Consider the following 25835-nt stretch of genomic DNA (forward strand, 5'->3'; position numbering starts at 1 on the left):
GAACAGAGCGAAACACAATGCACTCCAAAGACAGACTATTAAAACAACAGCTAATTAATACAGAGCACAGACACAGCTGAAGATCCCATTATCATTATCTGCACACACGTGCTAGAGACCGAGACGAGAAGCTATCATAGATGTCTCCAAAATAAAGTATGTGAGATTTAGCTAACTTCTGGACTTCAAAATTTCATACCTATATTATGGCTGTGTTAAAATCACACACAGTTAAAGTGTGTGGAGGATGTTCTTTAAAAGGTCACACAAGCACTTAGGCAGCAAAAAGTAAGAAACTATCTTCTTTAGACAATCTAGAAGCTTCCCACCCACTTAACACACACACCTGCCAGTGTGATTAACTGTATGACTGACAAATTAAAGCAGAGAACAGAAAGCTGAAAATGATTAAATGATTACTGAAATGATCCAATTGTGTTTAACATTAACCCAGAGAGAGAGAGAGAGAGAGAGAGAGAGAGAGAGAGAGAGAGAGAGAGAGAGAGAGAGAGAGAGAGAGAGAGAGAGAGAGAGAGAGAGAGAGAGAGAGAGAGAGAGAGAGAGAGAGAGAGAGAGAGAGAGAGAGAGAGAGAGAGAGAGAGAGAGAGAGAGAGAGAGAGAGGGGGGGGGGTGTCTGGGTAAGTGGAAGATATAGGCAGAGGTCAGGTTTGTTTATTAAAGCTAGATTCAAAGTCAAATCCCTCGCTTTTTGTCTGCCTCATTTTACTTGTCTGATGAATTATATAAGAATCCTCAAAATCATTATGATGATGATGATTACCACAGAAGTCACTAGAGAGATACTGAGGAAGTTATGACTCTGAAGTTTCTGATTTTGTCTGGGTGATTCAATTATATTTGAAGAACAAGGAAATGGACATGAGGGGTCAGTAATCAGTGAAATGCAGCATATGAGAGCTGAGAGAGTCAGAACATGTTTATAACAGAACAAAGATGTGATGTAGAGAAAGAATGGATTTTTACTTAAAGTATGTGCAAAATCACATCTTATAGAAAATAGAAAAGAAAAACAGATAAATAACACATTTTAGTGAGGGTTCATGTCATGAATTCTTTCCTTATATTTCCTTTAGCTGGGCTGCATTCGAGGATCAGGGGTCACCACAGACAGAGAAATGAAACCTCACTCGCAAAATTCACTATGATTAAAACCTTTCCAAAGTCACAGGGCCACATACATATTGAAGCTACAGTATGTGAAATGTCTCTCTGGGCAGAGAACCTCATGAGAGTGTGTTCATCTGCTGATTCTCCCTGAATTATTTGATCATAGATCATACAAATTTAAGTGAAAAATGTACACGACCGTTTGTTTAAACGTTTTGTGTCTGTAAGATCTCTTAAAGAAATTAATACTTTTATTCAAAAAGGATGCATTCAATTGGGATCAAAAGGGACAATAAAGAAATTTTTAATGTCATAAGATTTCTATTTCAAATAAATGCTGTTCTTTTAAACTTTCTATTCATCAAAGAATCATGAAAAAAAAGTATCAGTTTCCACAAGCGTTTTAAACATTGATAAATGTTTTTTGAGCAGCAAATCAGCATATTACAATGATTTTTGAAGAATCATGTGACACTGAAGACTGGAGTAATGATGCTGAAAATCAGCTTTGCGATCAGGAATAAATTACATTTTAAAATATATTCAAATAGAAAACAATTCTTTTAAATTCTAATATTTCAAAATATTACTGTTTTTGCTGTATTTTTGCCTTGATGGGCATAAGAGACTTCTTTAAAAAAACAAAAAAAAAAACATTTAATTACCAACCAAACTTTTGAACTGTAGTTTATAATTCACACAAAGATGACAATCCTATCATCACACCACCTTCATGTTGTTCCAAACATTTTCTTTCATCTCTGATCCACAAAAGGAGATTATCAGTGAATTACGACATCAATTTTGATCTGGCCTTCACACAAAGCACAGTATGGCTTCAGAAGAATATAACGCACAGATCTTATGGGCTACTTATATGATGATTTTCAGTTCAGCCCCTGGTCACTATGATGCCAAATCTTTTCTCTTTTTTGTGTTCCACATAAGAAAGAAAATCATTTTCTTTCTTCTGGAACAACAAGGGTGAGTAAACAATGGCAGGATTTTCATTTACGGGTGAACTAATCCTTTAATTTCTCAGTTAATCATAGACATTCAAATAGCAGGAGACAAATGAAGCATGAATGAATATGAACATGAGGTTACTTAAGGCCAGATACCATTTCTGAGCTGTGTGTGTGTGTGTGTATGTGAGGTCCTTCTCAGCCTCAATTGTCCGATATTATAAAGAAGAGCTGTGTTTACTCAGGATATTTACAGGGGAGAAAAGCTTACACATACAAACACCAAAGCACACACAAGTGTGTTTGTTCAAGTGTGGGAAATAAGAGGCTTTAGACAAAAATCCTCCTAATCTGGAGCAAGATGTTAATTCATCCACTCTGGCTTAATGCTCTCTCTCCTGACACACACATACATACACACAGGACAGAGGAAGAGGAAAAACAAGGACATAACTCTTTGTCTTTTAAGAGGACAGCCTGTGGGCGGAAGTCGTCTCGGGAGAGGTTGTGAGTTTATGTAGCAAAGTACGTGAGCGATCAAACCGTAAAGGTAGAGAGAGAAAAAAATCTGCGCACTCAGCACACAGAGTCTGAGAGACTCACACTGAACCCAATTAGATTTCAGTACTGTCAGAGCGGTTCAGACTGACAGAGTTCATGTACTAAAGACATAAAAATGCTAAACTCTGCAAGTTGAAGTCAAATCATAAGTTTAGGCTAAGGCACACGTGAAAAAGGTTAAAATAATCTTTTGGGTTAAATACACATTAAAGTCTAATCGACAACATCTGTGATATTCTGTCTATTGGCAAAGAGAATAATTGTGACAAACTAAAAAATAAAAATAAAAATCACATTTACAGTAAATGTACAACAATGTAAAATCATCCTTTAAAAGTATTAAAAACACAACACCAATTTAAGTTTCAAAATAAAACACTTAAAATAATAGTTTTAGTCAAATCAATGTTGTGATGCCTAAAGTGATAGAGAATGAAATTTAAAGTTTACTAATCATCATCCTCAACTTTTAAGAATGCTATTGCAAGGTACAAAATAACATTGGACCCCTTTGGCTTCCATAAAAAGGAAAGTGTTCCAGAAAGAGTGCATCCTTAATTTTAATCAATATATTTCAGTATTAAAGCTACACTGTGTAATTTTTTAAGTTGATTTTTAGCAAAAAAAACACTTTGTTCTTTCAAAATTATATGTGCTCATTAAAGGTGCCATGTGTAAAAACTTGAGGTAAAAATATCCAAAAAATGAGCTACACGCATCAAAAGAATGAGAAGAAATAAGGGCAATGATGTCATTAAAAAAATGTCAAGTTATAGTGCTGCAGAGATATCAACCTTAATTAGCATTAGCATTACTAGCCACGGCCCGACAGGTGTCGTAATACCAGTTTCGGCCATGGGAGGCGGTATGCGGGCAACATAACCACCAGCCAACCAGCAATACACGAATAACTCGCATGGCTTGTGGGCGTACTTGAACCTGATGTCAATCGTGTGGAAAATACAGCCCACTACTTCATTTCAATTCAGGAAAGAGAGCGGAAGGATGGCTGAAGCCCTTGGCAAGAGAGAGACCCCTACCACCACCACCCGCTGCAGGGAAAAAACGAGCTCTGAAGCACAAATCAAATCAGATAAGAAAAGGACCGCTCGTCACGGTCCGGGCTCGAAAGCGCGGGGGACGGCGAGCGAACTGCAGCGCATAGCCCTGTTTTACAACGTTCAGCACCCATTCTGACACGCCCGGGATCGCTTCCCATGCTTTCGCACGGATAGCTAGAGGCAGAATGGTCTCCGTGTTCTGACCGCCGCACTGCGCGGGTTCGAGAAACTGAAACGGAGGTATCAACGCGGCGCGCGCGCCCTCGTTGTCTGAATATTGCTGCTCGCTGACGACAGCAGCCGCTGTTTCACATTCAATGACTCGGTCGCTAAGGACGGAGAACAATTTGTGGCGCGAACAGGTCATTTGTAGCCTACTGTATCTTTCAACAGTGTTCGTGTTTTTTTACTATAGTGGAGATGATCGGTTCACGTGCGCTGTCTGATGTTTACTGCATCACTCGACATGGAGAGGTTGGGTAAAGTAATAATTACAAGAGCTTCACGGTTATCAGATACAAGCATTCAACGGCCCTGTAGTAAACATATATAAATATAGGTTATTTGTGTTTGCGCACGTGATATCAGGAAGCAATGTAATAATACCTGTAATACACACATGACGGCGATGCGCAAATCGAGTGTGTGTGTGTGTGTGTCACAAATCATTATTGTTTCTTCAACTTATTAAAATATCTTACTTTACTGCAACTATCTGTTTCTGCTTCTTTATCATATTTATAGTGTGTGATTTATAAAATACCTTATATCCTACATCACATATTTTGATTTTGGACGTCTGGTCACTTTATATCTTATATCAGAATATTATATTACTGTTAAGCCTACTATGAATATTAAAATATGCCGAACCATGTGTCCTGTATCATAGCTACATGAATGACATTTGCAGAAAAAACCCCCGCGTGAAAATCAGTTCGGTATTCAGTGAGGTATGATTAATTAAATGCGCTGACAGCTCATTGCACCTGCCATACAGATTACACTGAGTGGAGCGGGTGACCGGTCTAAGATGGCGGCCCCACGGCTTGACCGCGCTAGTAGGCAGTAGCGGTCAATAGGGCGTCTATCTATATGATGTCTATGGTTGTGAAGGTAGGGGCGGAGCATAGAGACTATGCCGTTTCTCGTCTGTTACTCTAGAGTAGACCAATTCACTTTATGGAGGTATACTGCCCCCATCTGGTATGGAATGTGGAGTATGACTTGATTTTTTTTGCCAGACAATTACACATGGACCCTTTAATGTATAATTACTTTTACCAACTTATCAAGTATTCTCATAAGCGTAGAATCTGCCATTTATAATACATAAGGATGAGCTGCTCGAATGGTGGAAGCAATGTTGCGCATCTTGAAAATACATTAGCCAAAGTAGCCTGGCTAACACCAGACCCAATTCTCGTTGAGACTTGGGTCTGGGAACCACATGTTAATTTTCTCGTATTTGAGGCGTGGTTTACGAATGCCCGGCGCCGTTTATTGGGTGCTAAGAATGTCTATCAAATGCGCCTGTACGTAGCTCATAGCCAATCGTTTCCATTATACCAGATGACGTATGTAGAGCGAAAGAAATTAGACTAGGAAGAAGACGATGGGTAAGATATTTTTTTGTAAACAATGACGTTCAGCGACTATTGCCGTTTGTGCAAGATAAACATGAGGGTCGAAGGTATATATGGATATAAACAAACTGCTTAGTTGTGTCGCATAGATGTCGTCATCGTCTTGCTGCTCCCTCCCCGTTCTGTGATTGGTTCCCTAGATGAGGCGAAAATCTGGTCCATGGTATCCAGACTGCCTTTCAGCGTGAATAAAATCGCGCTGCGCAAAGGCAGTATGGGGAAACCCAGGCTATAGCCAAAGAGGGACATACCTGGAAATTCAAGCTTCGCATTTCGCGTTTCTACACTCAGTGGCACCGTGACGAATGTGAGGGGGAGATTACTCGCGACTGCCGGCAGATTTGAAATACGGCCACCGTAGGAGTTAAAACGCCCTCAGAATGGGAGGGGCTAGAAAGTAATATTCAGTTGGTAGTCATATACAATTTCACCGCTAGATGGGAGTAATTCCTACACAGTGTAGCTTTAAATGAATATATTCATATTTTAGTATTTACTAGTTTTAATTTACATTCTGGTATTGCCTTCTCAGTGACTGCCGTAGAATATAATTAAGTTGCCTGCTTTTTGGAACAGCCTTCTTGTCTGAAGCACAATTATGAAGCCTCACAATGCTTTAACAGAGTGTTTAAAAACACGTCTAAAAGCACAAAAGGCGGATCACTTCAGTGCTTTTCAGAAGCACTGCCAAGAGCACATGACAATATGACACTTGAATTTCATTGCTCTTTCGGTTTGAAGAGCTGCTGTCAATCGCAGGTTGGTCATAATTCTCGGAGATTCAGCTCCTCCAAAAACACATGGGCCAGACTGATGCCGCTGGGTATCACGGATGCCTTGAGGAGCACTGGCCTGTTTCAGGATCAGTATCAGAGCCATTACAAGATCACCACACAGACACACTCCATTTAAAGAGGGATGAAGCCTAAATATCACACTCATGCTGCAGCATTGGGTGTATTCCTGTAGTCCCTGTGGGCTCACAGGCAACCAAGTGATCAGCTCCTTTAAATGTCAGAGAGGGGGACATCATCTCATGCCTGTCTGCAAACCCCATCACATGAAGAGCCAGGAGAATTCAGACTGTGTCCCACAGTGACAACAACTAGAAAATCCATCCAATCAGAGTCTATTAGAACATTATTCAACTCCCAACTCCCCTCAAACTGAACTCACTTGGTAATCAGCAATACCTCCATTGATGTTTCAACAAGATAACAGACTCTAAAGAACTTTTTCTATGCTTAAAATTAATAAACTAAACCTAAAGATTTTTTTATTTTTTGGTAAGAAGTCTCTAATGCTTGCCAAGGGGCTGTTCACACACAACAGGTTTTTCCATTCCAATGCGCTAGTTTTCCATTGTTTTTCAATGAAAACGCACTAGATGGATGCCTTTAACCGGTGCGATCGTGTCTTTTTCTACGTCTCATGCATAAAATAAAACGGCACTCAAGTTAAAAGTTCAACTTTCGAAAGAACGTGACCATTCAGGAATCAGAAATCATTCTAATTTGCTGATTTATTATCATCAACTATGCTGAAAACAGCATTTATTTGAAATAGAAATCTTTTTTAACATAATACATATCTTCACTTGAATCATTAATGCATCCTTGCTCACGCCAAACTTTTGAATGTGTACAATATCTAATCTTGTATATTATCTCAAAAGACAACAGCACACACCTTAACAACAAAGTCGCAAGAATATCAGGCAAAACTATGAGCGAGACCATGCTCATTTCTAAAACAATTTCCTTTCAAGGGAATATGCTTTTATTTGACCAGCGTACGTGCACTAGCTGTAGGCAAATATATGACTAACATACACCCTGAAAGCAGATGTGGTATATATAGGCCACGAAATGTAAAGTTATGAAAATGTGCACCTGAAACTAAAGCTATCAGAATTATAGCTCACAGACACTAGATTTTAAATATGACAAAAAGAAAAAAAGAATGAGGACATCCTTGCACACTCTTTTCTTCTTCTTCTAGATCTTAGATTAAAAAAAAAAAAACTGAGAAGTGAAAGCCTCCTGCGTCTATATCATGTATTTCAGTGTTTTTAAATGGAATCTGCGAGTTGTTTTGCAGTAGCTGGGGCAGTGAACATCTGCTAATGGTCATTAAATCCATTTGGCTGCAGTTATTACGCATTCATGTCACTAAATGAAGCGATACACTTAGACGCCACAAAAACGGAAACAGTCATCTGCCTTTTTTTTTTAATTACCGACCTGCTATTTAGAAAATCTCAATGCACACTAAACATCTGCCATGATATCAGAAACACATTTCCTGTCTCTGACCCCACCATCATTGTATCCTCTGAAAACAATTCTCTGTTTCCTCTGAGCGGAAGAGCACAAGCACCCTGAGGTGGCAGCAGTCTCTCGTGTCTGTGGAGGGAGTCGTTCTGAGCGATGGCCAGCTGTGTCTCTGTGTGATGTTCAGAGCTGCACTTGAGTGAACTCTCTAGTACACACTCATGTATGTTCTCCTCCCTGTATGAGCACACACACCTGCGTGAAGAACAGTGTTTATGCTCAATAATGGATTCTCCGTTTCTTTCCCTCCATCACAATGGACCACCGGTACTAAACCAAAAAGTGCAGACTAATAAACCAGAACAGACACTAGATTTAATTAGATGTGAATGAAAAATAGGCTGTGTGAGGGGTAGAAGTCAAAACCATGCACTGTTGTTCACCTTGGAGAAAACGTCTTTCCGCAGTTTTTTCCCTGACAGAGGTAAAAAAACTGAAATCACCACCTGTTTCCTCAGTTCAGTTCTTAACCAACTGCCACAACTACCCAAAAAACATGCTTACACAAAATTAGAAGCATACACAAATTCAACCTGATCGCAGAAGCACATAAACCACATCCATTCAGAGACAACTGAACTTTAACACACACAGTGATGGCATTTAAACACGCTAAGAAATTCCAAACATGTCCAGTCCAGACATGTGAATGGCCTGACTGCTTGCTTGCTTGCTTGCTCGCGCTCGCTCTCTCTCTAAAGGACTAAAAGTCTAAAGGACCGGGTTCCCATCTGCGGGAGTCTCAGTGCTGCACAGACACACAGAGATAATGGCAGGGTGCAGCGGCTGGTCAGTTTATTTAATAAACATAAAAATCCACCTGAGAAAGAGAGGCTGAATGCAGTCTGTGAGAAAGAGAGAGCTGGGAGGAGAGAGAGAGAGAGAGAGAGGGCTCTGATTTCAGACGACACATTCAATCACACTGATTCCTGCTCAGCCTCGATGATTGCGGCTGTCGTGGTGAATATTTACTCTCCGATTCATTTTTATTTACATAAGCAGACAGGTAATTGTAACAGCCTGCAGTCTTTCATTCAGAGTTGAAATTTCCAAAACTATGACAACAATATAAAAAAAAAACAATCCAACTCCTCCTGTATCCCTAACCAAAACAATCTAGCTATACCCACGGTTCAAATCCAACCCACTCCCAGCTCAAACACCACACCCAACTTTAACCCTCATGCCCAGCCAACATGGACTTCATACTGCGCAGACCAATCAGCATTTTACTTGAAGCAGTACATGCCTTGTCCAACTACACATCGACAGTGTTTTAATAACAGTAAAAACTTTTTTCATGTAAACTTTATGTTATATTGCATTATGTAATCTTATATTGTGTCATGTTTATCAAAATAAATCTTTAATAAAAAATACAGACTGAACTTTTGGTTTTTAAAGTAAAAAGGCTTTTAATCTTGTACATACAGGTGCTGTATTGAGCACTACATCAAGTACTGAATGAAAAGTGTTATAAACGAAAACTTCTGAAATGTCTGTGCATTCGACAAATATTGCATCTAATCTACTTCATCTGTGATAAAGTGCACAAATACTGCACGAACATCACAACGGGAAGTGTCTGACTTGACGTCCGTTTTCAACTCCTCCTCGACCTGCAAGCCATAAAACTGACCAATCGTTTAAATCCAGCCTACTTAAAACTCCACCCCCACACATTAAAGTCCCGCCCCCAGCATTAGCCACACACTAAACCCCGCCCCCAGTCATTCAAGCCCCACCCCCAACCACAGTCAGACTTTCAGGTTCTAATCAGTGTCAGCTACTTGGCAGTAAATGTTTCGATATAAATACTTAATTCTACAGTCTAAGTTTCAACATCACTGAAAACAACAGCAACAGTTTCCTGAATCAACCACACCGCCTTCATACACCTGTGGCCTCATTTCCAGCCCAGCACTGTAACGAACACATCCGGAGCAGACATGAGCGAGTCTGCAGAGGTTCATACTGGAATTTAGTTAGGGAGTGAGGTTCTGGTCTTACCTTTCCAAATTGTTCGAAATACTGTTTCACGTCTTCAACGACTGTGCTCGCGGATAATCCACCCACAAATATTTTCTTTGTTCTTGTGACCATCTGGTGAGAAAGAGAGAAAAAGAAAAACATGAGCAAACCATAACACTTCAGAGCCTGCAGACACCTACAGTAGATCACTCACACTTATATTCAGATCATTGCATTTGTAAGTTTAAATTTGCATGATTTTTCTTTTTCTACTGTACTTGTAATCTTCAACACTAAAAATACAGAGGTAGAGAAAAAGATGAATCATTAATTTTCCTAAGTTTTAGTAAACAAACATTAAGATATATGAAATACCAAGTGATAGAAATAGAGCAGATATATTTACCAAATCTCAAGAATGAGATTTATCTGTTTCTGTAGTGCCACTATAAAAATAAAAATAACAAAAAGCTTATGAACTGTACATGGCAAGACTGGCCGAAAAAAATAGTCCTATTAGATTGTTCATGACGTGACAATAGAAGTTAATTTGCAAGTTTAGATATAACCACAATAAAAATAAAAAATAAAGTGAAGACAAAATACAAGAACCATCGTCAATGAATCTAATGCTTTTGTCACAAAACTGTCAAATGGTCTAGATTTGAGGGCTTTTCTCAGTAATATATAAAAAACTTTCATACGTTCATGTTGAGGTCAAAGGTCTGACCTCAGGATACAAAATGTGTGTTTGAAGATCATCTTCCCCTGTAAACAAACTCCTAATGAAAGCTTTAAATTCAGCAGTGTTGATTCCAGTCCCTCCAGATGCACCTTCTCAAGATTTCACAGCTAATAATGCCGTTACAAATCACATTTCACTGATGCCACACACGTGTTTGGCCCCATTAGCGCAGCCTTCCATTCAGTTAAACTCCTGACATGTTTACTTCTGCTGTGACACACGTCCAGATGCTTTTCAGCTCCAGTCACACATAAAAACAATAACAGAGAAAAAAAATCCTTCCTTTTCCCATAAAACTCAATTAAGGGATAGAGGGAAGGAGGGGTGCATTAAAACATTGATTAATTCCCAAGCCGAGAAAATACAAAAGATTTCTACAGCACTCAAGGAGAGGCGACAGGAGGATGAGCAAAAGTGCACCAGAAGAGAACGAGAGAGCGAATGAAAGGCAGGAATAATTTAAACGGATGCAACTTTATATAAAATTTAATAGCCAAATAAAAAGCATTAAAATTGTTGGTGTTCATCATTTGTTTTTTCATATTTCACAATAACTTAACAGCTTTTTATGAAAACGCTGTATTGTCAGATCTGTACTGTGAATAATGTAATCATATTGTTGGTCAAAAGTATAGAATAATTGAGATTTCATGTTTTTGAAAAGTCTCTTCTCGTGCTCATAAAGGCTGCATTTATTTGATCAAAAATACAGTTAAAAACGAATATTGTGAAATATTACGATTTAAAATAACTTTCTATTTTAATAGATTTTCAAATGTAATTTAAGCTGAATTTGCAGCAAGTGTTACTCTAGTTTTCAGTGTCACTTGATGCCTGAGAAATAATTTAGTATGTTGATTTGGTGCAATCAGAAAATTTGATGCTTATTTTTTGTTGTTGTTTTTGGCAATTGGTGACTGTAGTAAAGATAAATGACACACTACACCTTTAAATACTTTATAAATGTGTATTCTGTTACTGTATGTGTAATAACCACACCCACCAGCCAACGCACCAATAAAGAGTGAAGATGATGTTGAAGCACAGATGTGATTGTCTATCTACCTGTCTATTTGCATGAGCACCAGGAACTTGTGTGTGACACTCATTCAGGATGCAAATTAAGCCAGTGGCCGGAGATCAGTGCCTAAAACAAGATCACATCCACCCGGCAGGCTTTCTGGGGTTATCAGGGTCGTTCAACCTGGATATTTACCAGCATCCCTGTTCTTATCAGCACGTATCTAGCTAATGGAAACAGCAGCTAGCCCTGTTCCTGCACTACCAGCAGTTGTTTCATCTGGTTCCTGTGACACCTCACACTCAGCGAGAGGCGTTTCCCTGCCCGCCGCCGCTGCTGCTGCCCTGTCTGTAGATGCTTAAGTTTTTAGCCTACTCTTTATGCTCTGTGACAGGCCTGCCCACAGGGCTGATGGGATTTCTACAAGCACTGCAACAACGCAATTACTTTCTCTCCTGCTTTCTCTGGTGACAACCCGACACGACTGCCTAAATCCTCCTGGAGAAGAGAGACAGACAGCACGGTAAAAGACAGTGATACAGGAGTAGTGAGCTTGCATGTTATACAACTTGCATTATTCCGAGCAAAAACGTATAACACAGGTTTCAGAATCCGTCAACACAGGGCCCTCCCTGCCTGAGAGAGGAGCGGCATTTCTCTCTTGGACATATAGGAAGAGGCTAGTGGTAATATGAGGACGTCGCTCATTATTTGTGCAGGAATCTGCTTCTGTCACTTATTAAAATGAGAACCGAGTTATGAAGATGTATTCCCAGCTCAGCTCGAACAGGCAGAAACGCAGACGACGGGCTCCAGGGAGGAGCCGGAGAAATGGAAGAGAAGAGTAACTTTCCCACCAATCTGCTCGCACACCTGCTGGTGTTTTAGAGCAGTAACGCTGAAGGAGAATCCAACAGCATGAGCGAGGACACACTCAGACACTGAATGACCTCTCTCTGGTTCCCAGAAGGACACAGCCTCCTCTCTCTCTCCTTCTCTCTGCAGCAGTGAGTGTGTGAGATCTGTCGCAGGGTCACTGGTGTTTCTCAAGGACATCTTTCCCTCTCTGAGCCTCGATAGTATTAAATAGAATAGAATTAAATGGACCGGAATGGTGTCTTTTTGCTGGAAGATTTTAAAGGGACATTAGAGTAAACAACATCAGCATAGTAAAGCTGCATATTAAGGAGGCCATATGGAAAACAAGACATCCAGCCTCTATTTGAAATAAAGAGCTAGATATCTAATATTGAGGTCATTTACATAAAGAATTCTTAAAGACACAGTGTCAGAAAAGGTAGAAAATTATAATTCTCTTACAAGAACTAACATTACAACCGCAGCAGTTACAGCATTATAACTTCAGGGGAAAACATTAACCTCTATATCAGTAAAGTAGTCCTCTAAAAGGGATAATGCACCCAAAAGTGTCATCATTTACTCACCCTCAAGTCAATCCAAACCTGTATATGACTTGCTTGTGGAATGAAGATATTTTGAGGAACTATTCTCAAAATTAGTGTTTATGTTTTTGATCATACAATGGAAGTCAATGGGCTGTTTAGCCCCCAATATTCTTCACAAATTTATTTTGTTCAGCTGAAAAAATGCATACAGCTTTGGGATGACATGAGGGTGAGAAAATTATTTTTGGGTGGACTATCCCTTAAAGTTTCAAAGAAAGTGGCGCTAGTGTTTTGCTCGGTTACAGCTCTTGGATCAACTATGGGTGCCAACCTAAAACCTTGCCGGTTTAATGTAAAACTGAAAAAAATATATAAAGTATTTATTTTGTTCTGTAAAATGACATTTCACATTAAAAAATATATATTTAACAAGGGGGGGAAAAGAGAGAACCGAATTGTGAGCTCTAACATCTGAGTTTTGCAGTAGAGCCAGAGCTGAAAAAATGCTCTGAAGAGCCTTTCTATGACACACACACACACAGTTCCTCCATGACAAGAATGAGAGCCTCTCTCGCGCACATACTCTTATCCTCCATGGCCCCTGATTTAGTGAATGACAGTATTTGTGGACAGCTGATTACAGTTGTCTGACTTTGGCTTCGTCTCTCGAACAAGGCCACTTGAACCAGAGGGGATCCGTTCAAGCCGAGACCTCTTTCCTGTGAGGAGCTTCTCTTCATCCCGCTCCCAATCAGAGCACTTTCTCCCTCAGCTTTTCTGCCTTCTGTTCGTTTTCAAAAAGGAGTGATTAGAATGTGGCCGAAGCCATCAGCGATCCACAGCGGCTCTCGCTTTCCCAACGGTGATTACAGGGTGAGACATCCTGACACCAGATCAGCACACACACTAGAAATTTTAAAGCATTTGTGGTAATTCAACATCCTTCCAGTCTAAAATTAAAGTGTCTGAGATGAATCTGCAATGCTTTCTTTATAAAAACAAGCTAGTGTGATGTGGACTTGAGTTATTGCCTCTGTTCTGGCTTTCATACGAGCTGTTTTTATGAATGAATAGAGGTAGGGAGTGTCCACACAAACAGCTAAGTAAGATTCACTCAGTTAACACTCTTCAGATGAACAGAGAGACCTGCTCACATTTATGAACATGGCACTGACATCTGCACACTAGGTGAGCTTCCTACGCAAAATTAATATCCACAGGAAATGTGAAAATGCCACATAGAAACAGTGAATGTCTGTGTCACAGAGGGATAACTTGTGTTATCAGTGGCAGCTTAGCTAAATATACTCTCAGACAGAGAAAGAGAGAGGGAAAGATCTGTCAGGATCATTCCTGCAAAATAAATTCTCAAAAGAAAGAAAAAACACAAAAGAGATCTCTTTTATTCCTCTAATTGCTTATAGACATAAATGGCATTAAATGGAGAATTTGTTTTAATTTAGACTTGTCTTCTCTAAAGCTGCACTCATAAGTCACAGAAATCAAGTATATGCGCTTATACTAGCCACTTAATGTTAAAGCATTGTACTCGTAGAAACTTCTGGAGAAACATCTGATGAAAAAGTGTAGTTCTTGGATTTTCCTTCATTTAGGTCTCCTTAGCATTCTCTGATTACGGTTACTTCAAATGTACCTTTTTGAGAGTTTTCCTGAACCAAAAATTATCACTAACTGCTATTAGTAATTGATGCCAAGCAATAGAGGTAGAGACACTGAGCTCAAATGTGTGATTGACTGAACACAACCCAAGACAAATGCTTTCACTCTTCCTTCAACACAAACTTACAAAAGCACCTTAATGAACCAGACTATCACAGAGTATCCCTTCAGTTTGACTGACTTTCCATGACAGTTGTGAGTGATCAGGATGCACACAAGGTCACATATTTACAAGACCACCACAATGATGTACACTACAATGATGTACACTACAACTTTCTATTCATAAAAGCATCTTGAAAGAATCATGGTTTCCACCAAAAATATTAAGCTGCACAACAGCTTTCAACAAAGAAGTGTTTCTTGCGCACCAAATCAGCATATTAGAATGATTTCTGAATAATCATGTGGCATTTGCATTACATGAATAAATTACATTTTTAAATGAAATAGAAAACAGTTATTTTAAACAGTAATAATATTTCACAACATAACAGTTTTTACAGTATTTTTGAGCATAACACACTTAAACTTTTTAAAACATTAAAAAACAGTCACCCACCCAACCTCAAAAATATATTGATATAAAAAAATTCTGAAAAAAAAAAAAAAAAAAATCCAGGCAAAATCCAGAAGGATTTCTCATTGCTATTGAGGAATACTAATTTCATGATTATGAATTGCTAGCCTCAGGCTGAATTTAGGCATTTGCGCTTGGGATGTGTTAAGAGTTTAACAAAAATGACCTCAAATGTAATACTGCAGTTTTCTCTCTCTCTCTGCACCCATTGCCCCGCTGAGTCACCATATATATATATGAGAGAGAGAGAGAGAGAGAGAGAGTCGAGAGAGAGAGAGAGAGAGAGAGAGAGAGAAAGTGAGAAAAAGAGAGAGAGAAAAGAGAGAGAGAGAAAAGAGAGAGAGATGTTTTGCCAGAGCAAAGCTGGCACAGTCGGATCTCTCCCCTCCTGACGCTGGACTCACAGATGACTGGGCACCAAGCTGGCACTGCCATCCTGCAGCTCTGCCCTGCGCACTGTAGAGCACCTTCACGGCTGCCGGGTTCAGATCAGCTCTCTTCTGTACCGCAACCCTGTATGACTCCCGTAACCTCATCACCGCCAGCTTTTAAACAGGGGCCAGTGAGCAGACTCACAGACCCACCAAACCTGCCAGATCACAAGAACTCCAGCGCTGAATCACGTGGAAATGATTCCACACAAGCAGAGGAACAATCATCTGGGTTCTAAAAAGCCAACAATTTTTTTGTTTTAAAGAAGTGCTGTCAGCATTAACGCATGCGATTCATTTCAAAATCCTTAACACGTTAAAATAATTCAATGCAATTAAATTAGAAAAGTATGTGAAGCTGCGTCATTAACAATTTACGTCACACACACACAGTTAGATGATCTTAGGAGTCGAGAGTTTATCACGCTGAGCATCTACAAGCCCCTGTAACCCTGGTAGGAGGAAATTTCCATTCGAACCCTCTAAGCTTCTCTGTTTGTGATCAGACCATTTTAAGCCGTTAAACCCTGGGAAAGTTTTCAGTGATCCAGTAATCAAATTAACTTAAAAAATCAGTCTAAAACATCACTAATGTAAAGAAGATATTAGAGAATAGAGACATTGCGTTTTTAGTGAATAATTCATTCCAGTGTGTGCTTTGCTTTAAAACACGAGCTTTGCATATTCTGTGATTGTTTCCGAAGAGGGCAATTTTGGTGACAGTAAGCGTGTGAGAGTCTGTTATATTGATGCACAAGCAACAAATCGTGTGTGTGCGCTCTCGATCACTGATCGCACGCTGCATTTAGGTACAGACACATTTCAGTACATCTGCGCTGTTTCCACACGCACTCATAATAATGTTTGATTTGTCATGTGTACGTTGCTGTGTTTAGTAATCCTAGGTTTATGCAGTCAAGTCAAGGCAGTTGATTCAGTTGTTTTTTGGCATCTCCATGTGGTCCTGTTCAGTATCGCAGCTTGACTAGTCTAAAATGAAAACAACATCTTTGCTGTTGCTCTATAGTCCATACACTACTACTATACAAATATATTGTATAGTGGATGTTTTAGAAAGGGGAATTATTGATTTAAATAGCTCTTGTCATTCTTTATGACCTTGAACTTAGTTTTTTACCAATACATACAAAGACTACATATATGCAGGCAGAGGTAACTATTTTAGATAGAACAAACAAAAAACACACATTTACCCATTTGCATCTGCAGAAAGCATACACAACACATTTGGCCTTTGTGTTAAATGTCAGAATTTAAGACATGTCGAACTAGGGGTTAAATGGTTGGTAGTTGATCTGTGATCCGTACAGACCAGAACCCACGGTTCGGCACGCATTTAATTTGCGGAGTTCTCGTGTGCTGTTGTCTGTGAGCAGCCACAAGCCCGAAAGGTGCAGGCGCGTTTCAAATAATGTGCGAACACCAAATTGATTCCCCTTTCGAATCTCCTTGCACTTGAATGGACACATACACGCAAAAATATGTCAAAATATCCATCTCGGCAAATAATCCGAGACAGTCGTCTGCTGAAAATGGCATTTTCTGTTTTTGTCCGAAAGAGACTTTTGTGCCTTTTGTGTTTAGTAATCCTAGGTTTATGCAGTCAAGTCAAGGCAGTTGATTCAGTTGTTTTTTGGCATCTCCATGTGGTATATGCAGCATTTTTTTTAACTTTGCGAGCGGCGCCGCTTGCGAAGATGCACAACTTTGAAGCGACTCTGGCCAAGCACCCAGTCTGAACTGGCACCCAGTTTGCTCTTCTCAGTGGAAATTCATGAACGTGCACAGTTTTATTTATTTATTTTAGTTTTATTTCGTTTTATTTTATTAATTAGAAGTCATTTTCGGTTTCGGCTTTTGGCCAAGTGCATCCAGAATTTACGGTTTCATCCCAGAATTTTGGTACATTTAGTTATGTCTCAAGTGAACGTAAACGGTTGAAAAATAAATCTGATGTGTATAATTATATTGGATCTGTACATTTGCACATGCTACAGTGTATTATATCTCTGTACCTGAATACAACAGTTCAGGGTTCCAGGCTGTTAGACCAGGAGTTATAATTTGATGTGGTCGTATTTGTGCAACTGCATGTTCATGCACTCAGTTAAATTTGCACATGCGCAACAGAACGCCGTTGTATCCGTAACTGCTGCAGTCCGTAACTTTTAGTGTTCAAAATGAAAAAAATTTATATAATGAACGAGTACATCATGAATACATTTTCCAAACCGTTTTTTTGTCTTATCCTGAATAACTACGGTACGCCTATAATAAGTTTATATTCTGACTACTTTAGACCGGGGTCGGCTCGGTAATGTGAAGTGATGTGACGTGACAAAACCCGTAATGTGATCCGAACCGTGAGTTTTGTATCCGTTGAAGCACTAATGTCTACTGTCTGGCTTCTTAACCTTTGGCTACATTTCCTCTTGTAATTTCATCACTTTCTCATCTTCCACCATTATATTTAGAGTTTCAACATAATCGGATACAAAAGCTTCTTTGTTGTTTTTTTACACAATGATAAACTGAATTTCAAGTAATTTATTCCAAAATCATCAGCAAGAGAGTGACTCACAATGAAAACTCTAAAATACACATGTACAATAACTGGTCTAGCCTAAAAATAGTCTGCCTGATTTAAAGAACATGAAGTTGCACATTGAAATACGCCACAATACGGAAGTTAATTGAACACTAAACCCATCCCACAATAGCCCTTAACACTCTAAAGCTGTCATTTGCACGTATCTTTGTTCTCTCTTAGGTCCTCAAAAAGAAGCTGTTCATCTAAGCAAGAAACGCAGCATCTGGTCAGCCTCTGGGGAGTTGAAACACTGAGTTACCCTAACACATACACACACGCACAAACGCACATTGACTAACCAAATCTCTTCATCTCATTTTCACTGACTCACTCGTTTCTCCCCCTCATCTCTCCTCCGTTTCTGCTCTCCTCTCTCTATCTTCTGTAATTGCTCCCAGATCTCTCATTTCTCAGCCACGCTCTGCTGCTAAGCTCTTAAAGATTTAGGCACCTCACATAAACCCAGTCCTGTCGTACACCTCGACAGAACCGTAGGACCTCTCCATCTCTCATCACTATACTTTCTTTCCCATACCCTATAGGTTCAGAAGGCAATTAAAAACACAGTTCTTGCCGAATGGAGCCAATGGGCTCGTAAAATTGTGGGTCACTTCAGACACACAAAAAAACAGCTCTGTGCACTGTGCGTTCTTTTCAAAAGGAATTATGATGTTTTAAAGCAGTGCGGTAAAAGAAAATAACCCCTTTAAAACACTCAGAGACAAGCGCCACTCGAAAGGATGTCAGAAATGGGTAAATGGTGAGTACCCATCAATGAAATGCCGTCATAAAGAACAGTTGATTTATGCAACGAACCAGAAAAAAAATTACAATAGAAATTTAATTTATCCATCCATCCATCCGATCCATCCATACAATGCATAGATTGAATCAGACTTGACAATCAGGCATTAGAGCGTTCCACTATAATGATTAGGCTAGTTTATAGCAAACACCATGATGTGAATTAAAGCACAACACTATGATTACCTATCAGTTTTCCTGACAATATGCAATATCAATATCAGTTTTCTATGCAATATGATGTGTCATATTTGCAGTGGTCAGAAGAATATGCAAGTTTCAAAGTTAAAGTTGATACCATTTTATGCTTTAAAAATTTAAAATATCTCAACCTCAAATGTAATATGAGGAAATCTGAATGTTTTTCATGTTCCTTCATGAACTTCAAAAGCACAAAACAAGCTTATGTAACCCAAATTGCTAGTGAGGATGCTTCTTATTTACCTTGTGCACATACTCCTGTCATCAGAACTGCCTAATGAAACCTTCAAGCACGGCTTAGTTTGTAATGAATAAACATCGCTAAGTGACACAAGGTGTTGGGTTTTGAATGTAAACTGCACATAGCTCTGTGTCCCTTTGATAAGGGCAATTACAACCCATTTAGAGGCTCTGACAGAGCCTTTTGCAGAACACACAACTGCTCTAATATCCATTATACAACTAAATGAGATCCTGTGATTACAAACTGTTGAATGCGAGAATCAAATTCACAGCTTAAGAGTGTCATATTAAGCTGAACAACCAGAGGCCAAGAAAATATTCTCTTTTCTGATACTTTAAAGCCAAAAATCACCAAATACTTAAGCAAATCATAATTAAAGTAGACAGCTTATTGGTCAGTCATAAATTTAGGAGGGAAACTTGGAGACAAAAATAAGACACCCTTTCCATATTGATGTTTTCTCACTCTCTTTCACTCGCTTATCTAAATTATACACACACAATTGAATTGTATACCAAAAACATTATGCAATACTGTTCAAAAGTTTGGGGTCAGTAAGATTTTTAAAATGTTTTTGAAAGAAGTCTCTTCAGTTCACCAAAGCTGCATTTATTACGGTAATGCAAAAATACAGTGAAAACATTATAAATATGAAAATGAATATGAAATATCACAATTTAAAATATTGCTTTCTATTTTTAAAATACTTGATCAAATGTGACCATGAAGACATTTATGTTAAATTTAATGTGTCTGCTGAAAATAATTGTTAATTTCTTAAAAAAATTAAATAAAATAAAAATCTTACTGACACCAAACTTTTGACCAGTAATGTACATGCACACCTGTACAGGTAAACATCCATTAGCACATAATGCCATGTCTACTTCCTGCCTGGCTTAAATGGACTTACAAGAACTACACCCAACAACCACACACATACAAAAGAAGGAATCTTGGAATTTTTACATTTTGTAAATACATTAAACATCTGTCAGACAAGACTAGAATTTCTCATAGCATCTTATAACCAACAGCATGAGACATATTGATAAATATTGAAGGCGGTTTTGTAGACATACTCAACCGCAAGAACATTTGGTTTTATTATACCTGAATGTCTTTCATGGAGAGTGTATATAATTATCCTGAGAAAACCAGGAAGAGTTTCAAACCCTCAAATCAAAGTCTAAAATAATTGAGAGAAGAGACAAAAAGAGGAGGGGATGGCTTCCTCTCTCTTCATCTCTCCTTCACCATACACATCAGAGCAGCTCAGGCCTTCAACAAAACAGGTTCCTGAGTTTATTTACATAAACTTCAAAATACCGCTCTGTTTAGGAGGAAACAAAGACGCAGACATCAAAGTTCGTAAGATCTGGCCAGCACCTCCACGCTGCAGCCACCGCAGGCCTTGAGTAAACCTCGAAAAAGGATGTTTACTTTATTCCCACCCAACAAACTCTTTTTCTTTTGTCATTCTCCATTGAGAATGTGAACATCAACCGAGAACACAGTGAAAATGTTTCACCGGTATTGGGGGTGAATTTGTCAGTGAACAGAGGGTTTCCAGACTTCCCCGCTGACAGAAAGAGCGGAACACATCGTCCTTAGCTTTCCACTTGTTTTCTGAAACCAGGAGACAAATATAGGGAATGGGGACGACCACTGGAAAATTGCAGAAAATTGCTGAATAAATGTCAGCGAACACTGCTATTGAAAATTCAGAGAACACTGGGTGGCTAGGGCTCAAACTTTTGAGTTGGTTTCATTGGATATGACTGACTTTGCAGTGGTTAATTCTATCATATTTACAGGTCTAAACAGGCTGAAAACTGAATAGAAAGTTGTTGTTTTTTTGTACATCAAAGAAACGTGGAAAAAAAGCTTCATGATTTACACAAAATTAATAAGCAGCACAACCGTTGATAAAAGTTTCTTGACTTAATGGTCTTATGTTGCATGATTCATCAGTGAATGTAAAAAAAAAAAAAAAAAAAAAATCATGATCTTTTAACTAAAATGTAAAAACATAATCTGCTGTAATTAAAATAATGTACTTCCAATAATAACCAATAACCATGGTTGGATTGTCAATATTCAATTCAATCCCATAGGATAGTACTACCTACTAAATATTTTGGGCCCTATTTTAACAATCTAAGCGCATGGCCTAAAGCGCACGGTGCAAGTGTACTTAGGGCGTGTCCGAATCCACTTTTGCTAGTTTAACGACGGGAAAAATGGTTGGCGTGCCCGGCGCATGGTCTAAAAGGGTTGTCCCTATTCTCTTAATGAGTAATGAGTGTGTTTTGGGGCGAAACGTGCAATAAACAGTCTCATCTCTCATTCCATTTAAAAGACAGCTGCACTTGCGCCATTGATTTTAGACCAGGTTTTTGTTGGTCAATGGCGCAGTCTATTTCAGTTGCCTCAAAATATCTCGTTGCCTCAAAAACATCTCGTTTTCAGACCAGCATGTCCATGGGCGCACAAATGCATTTGCCATTTAAACAACGGGGCACAGAACGTAAAAATTATAACCTTCGGGCTGAAAATAGCAAAAAACACTTGTCTCGCTTGGCGCCTCATTGCGCCGGGTGTATGATAGGGCCCTCTGTTTTATTATAAAATGTCACATTACAAATGTTAAATGCATTGTAAACGCGGTTTTATTTTGATTTAAAACACTAAACTTGGCTGCACCTGAAGGGGGAGGTTGGGGGCTGGGGGGTTGAGAGCAGGGCACAGCAAGAGGAAACTGAGATCAAGGCCTTTTGTCCCCGTTCATGCATGTCGTCTCTCTCTGAAGACCTCCAGCATGCAGGCAGCGGGGTAGATGCCAGCAGAGTGAGCTGCATTCGTGCATGCCTGCGGTCCGCTGTTTCTGGGCTCTGCTCTGGAGGGATTTCAGCTGACAGCTGTTATTAATAAACGAGTGCTGGAGGTCAGTTCATTCCTCCGCCTCCTCTCCACCTGACTCCAGCACAGTTACACGTCCAGCATCTTACCAGCTGCTCTAAGCACCTCTGCAGGAACCATGGACACAGAAATGGTCTTTAATCAACAGCCACACTGACTGGGCATGTGGTAAATACATCCTACATTATCAGGCAAGTGCCCAATAAGACATTTGTCACACAAAAAAAATTATAATAACCTTAATCATGGTAACGCTTTACTTTAAATCTCACCCTCAAGTTGTTTCAAAAATGTATGTATTTCTTTCTTCTGCTGAACACAAAGGAAGATATTTTGAAGGATGTCAGTAACTAGACAGTTGATGGACTCTTCTGACTTCCCCTCTGACTTGAACGAATAAAAACGTTCAACTGAAGTGTTCAATCCAATTGTTTTCAACTGGTTTTGTAGAGTTTTAGAATGTTTGAGCAGTATGTTTTCAACAATCTGGCATTATCTAAGCATGAACTGTTGAGGAACGCATTCATGACAACTCTATAGAAACTAATGCGAGTGGAGCAGCAGATACAGAGCTCTTTTCGCGATCAACCTTGTTTTATTGTATTATTGTTGAGATGAATTCAACAAGGCATTCTGTTTCTTTTAAGGAAAAAAGGCTGAATAATTAAATTACAGTTGGTTTCTGTTGCTTTGTACTATTTTAATTTTGCACTGTTTTAACTGCTACACAGCAACGCTACAAATTCTTTGGCAATACAAATTAAAAATGTTGCAAGAATTAAAATATGATTATTTTGCTCATTTTGGAGTAAATGCTAAACTCTACGCAAAACTGTTTTAAATTATATTAAACCTTGAAATGTGTGATGGGGTTTTAAACTGAATTTAAATTTTAGTGTTCTTTTACATTTTTTTTCGTTTTTATATTTAAAACAACAATATTCAGTTAGTAGCCTATTCTAGTCTTTTTCTGATTTGTTCAATGTATGGATCGGTTTTGAAATGTGTGTGTTTTTTCCCCGTTGCTGTGGTTATCAGTGGACATGCATTTACACTTCCTGTTTAAATTAAAGTGATAAACATCAGGGCGAGCATTAGGACCGCTGGCTTCCGTTTCAACTCGTACCCCTTACACTTAAGACTGTTCTGAGAGCACAGAGTGGCTGCTCTGTATCGGTTTCCCCGCTCATTCTTGCTAAACACTACTGCACTCATGCCATTGAGAGTCGTCTGTGGCAAATCTCATCCAGGGAAACCGCAAAACTAAATTTTGTGCACAAAGATTAAAACGGCTGTCCTCTCACTGCAGGCCTCTGTGCTTCCACCTGTAAACCCACTCCACAAAACCTGATTCATCATTAATGTGTGAAAGTGTGTATTCAGGACAGAGTGTCAAACTGTTCCCTGAGGAACTGTGACCAAGCTGAACTCTAAACGCACAACGTGTGATGTGTCTAGAGGGCTTCCAGAGCTTAAATCTTCAGTAACACACTCTCGTATCTGCCTGACGATGATCAAACTAACTCACGTCTTTCCTAAAAAGAGAGCGATTCAGCCTACAGTGCCTTGAGCTCTGAATTAGACTTGCGTAAAGCGTTTCCACTGGAATAACAGAGTGATTTTACTGCCGTTTTCAAGAGCCTGCACTCATCTCAACAAGACAAACGCTCACTCTTACTTCTCTAGCGACCTCTTTTTCTCCTTCTCTGGTCCTGATGTTTAGTATTCTGCCCCTTCCAGCATGAAAAGGGGTCATATCATAAGTTACCACATTTTTTAGATAAAAAAGCTTGATGGACAATGAAATTCACTGTAACTTTTGAGAAGTCAATACTTTCGTCCCCACTTCAAAAATAAGCATTTACTGAAATTAAGTATTAACAACTTAAAAGGAGAGATGCTAATTTGCGTCACAATTTCAGGCCAGGTCACAGCATAAAATTCCTTTCACATTTTACTGTGTTTAGGTAACAGACGACTGGAGGATAAGTTTTTTTTTTTTTTTGCATTACCCTTTTCTCCTTCTCTCTCTCTCCCGCACCTAAAGAATGTCCGGAGATGGTTAAAAATAACACGAACAGTGGGCAAAGTCGTCATTGCCCTAACCTAACCTGCCCCATGCCACAATTAATCACACTTCCAGGTTTATAAAAAAGAGCCCCCAGGCGCGCGCACACACACACACACACACACACACACAGACAGAGAGAGAGAGGTCTCCTGAGTTGACTAGGTCCTGTGTTGTGACACTCAGTATCACCGTCAGCAACCACAGTTGTGCAATCCACCTGCATCTGCTGTCAACCATCTACAGCCCGTCAAACACACATTGAGAGACCAGTCAATCACAGCCCCCTCAGGCTTATAGGAGGCAGTATTGTGGCAATAGAGTGAATTAAATAATGATTTCATCAAGTGGAGACATAATCAGGACATAAATGATGGGATTCACACACAATCAGCAAGCATTTACTCATTTATTATGAGTTATGTTAACCAATTTAACTGATAGAGAGAGAAAAAAAATCAAGGCAACAAGGCTGTAGGAGGATAATCTCTTCACTTCACTTTGTTCTTTTTCACACAGAAAAAAATGACATTTTCTATTTAAAATAAAAAGGCCTTGTAGATGTATTAGTTCTATTCTGATCCAAAAGCTTCCAATCCAGACAGTATTTTAAGGCATCAAATGTCATTTTAGTTCTTGGCATTGAATATCAACTCGCAGACTCCTCGCAGTGCATTCTGGGATTGTCTTCGCAATTGTGCATTGCGATGCCTGCCTATGTGCCTTAACACTCCACTTTTTTGGAAAAGGCTCATTTTCCAACTCCCCTAGAGTTAAACAGTTAAGTTTTACCGTTTTCGAATCCATTCAGCCAATCTCCGGGTCTGGCGGTAGCACTTTCAGCATAGCTTAGCATAGATCATTGAATCTGATTAGACCTCTCAAAAATGACTGAAGAGTTTAGATATTATTCCTATTTAAAACTTGACTCTTCTGTACATCATGTACTAAGACCGACAGAAAATGAAAAGATGCGACAGAAGAGTCAAGGTTTAAATAGGAAAAATATCGAAACTCTTTGGTAATTTTTTGAGAGATTTTTTTTCTCGCTCACCTCTCTCACAAAAAAAAGCGCACAAAAATAAGATATATTTAACGTTATAGTTGTCGTTGCTTGTATGAACTGACCTTTAGATGTTAGTCATAATGCTCCCGACTCAATAAGCAGCAAGTTCATGCTACCTGCTAAGATACCTCATTTTGACCAACATCTAAGATAGCATTGTATGCATATAAGGCAAGCCTAGAATGCACTGCGATAAGTCCATGATATTTTTTGCAGAAATTCCACACTTGACCACATCTTAAGAGTCTTAACATAAGCAGACACGATATATAAAAAGGTCCTAGCTTGCATGCTATTTTCTAAATTCACAACTTTCAAAACCTGTTGAAAAGTTTCGTCAGCTAAACAATTGGCTGTTAAACAACAGTACAATCCATTGTACACTTCAATC

At 39.1% G+C, this 25835-nt stretch overlaps 1 protein-coding gene across 4 annotated transcripts in view; it reads right to left on the reverse strand.

Moving 5' to 3' along the window:
- Nucleotides 1-25835, reverse strand: part of msi2a (musashi RNA-binding protein 2a) — a 152561-nt gene that overhangs the window by 97657 nt on the left and 29069 nt on the right. For all 4 annotated transcript variants that reach the window (XM_079598883.1, XM_079598881.1, XM_079598882.1 and 1 more), the window contains exon 6: nt 9705-9797. In XM_079598883.1, coding sequence (XP_079455009.1) covers nt 9705-9797 — 93 coding nt within the window. The remainder of the gene's footprint in view (nt 1-9704; nt 9798-25835) is intronic.

This window comes from Phoxinus phoxinus (genome assembly GCF_949152265.1).
Source record: "Phoxinus phoxinus genome assembly, chromosome: 23".
NCBI lineage: Eukaryota > Metazoa > Chordata > Actinopteri > Cypriniformes > Leuciscidae > Phoxinus > Phoxinus phoxinus.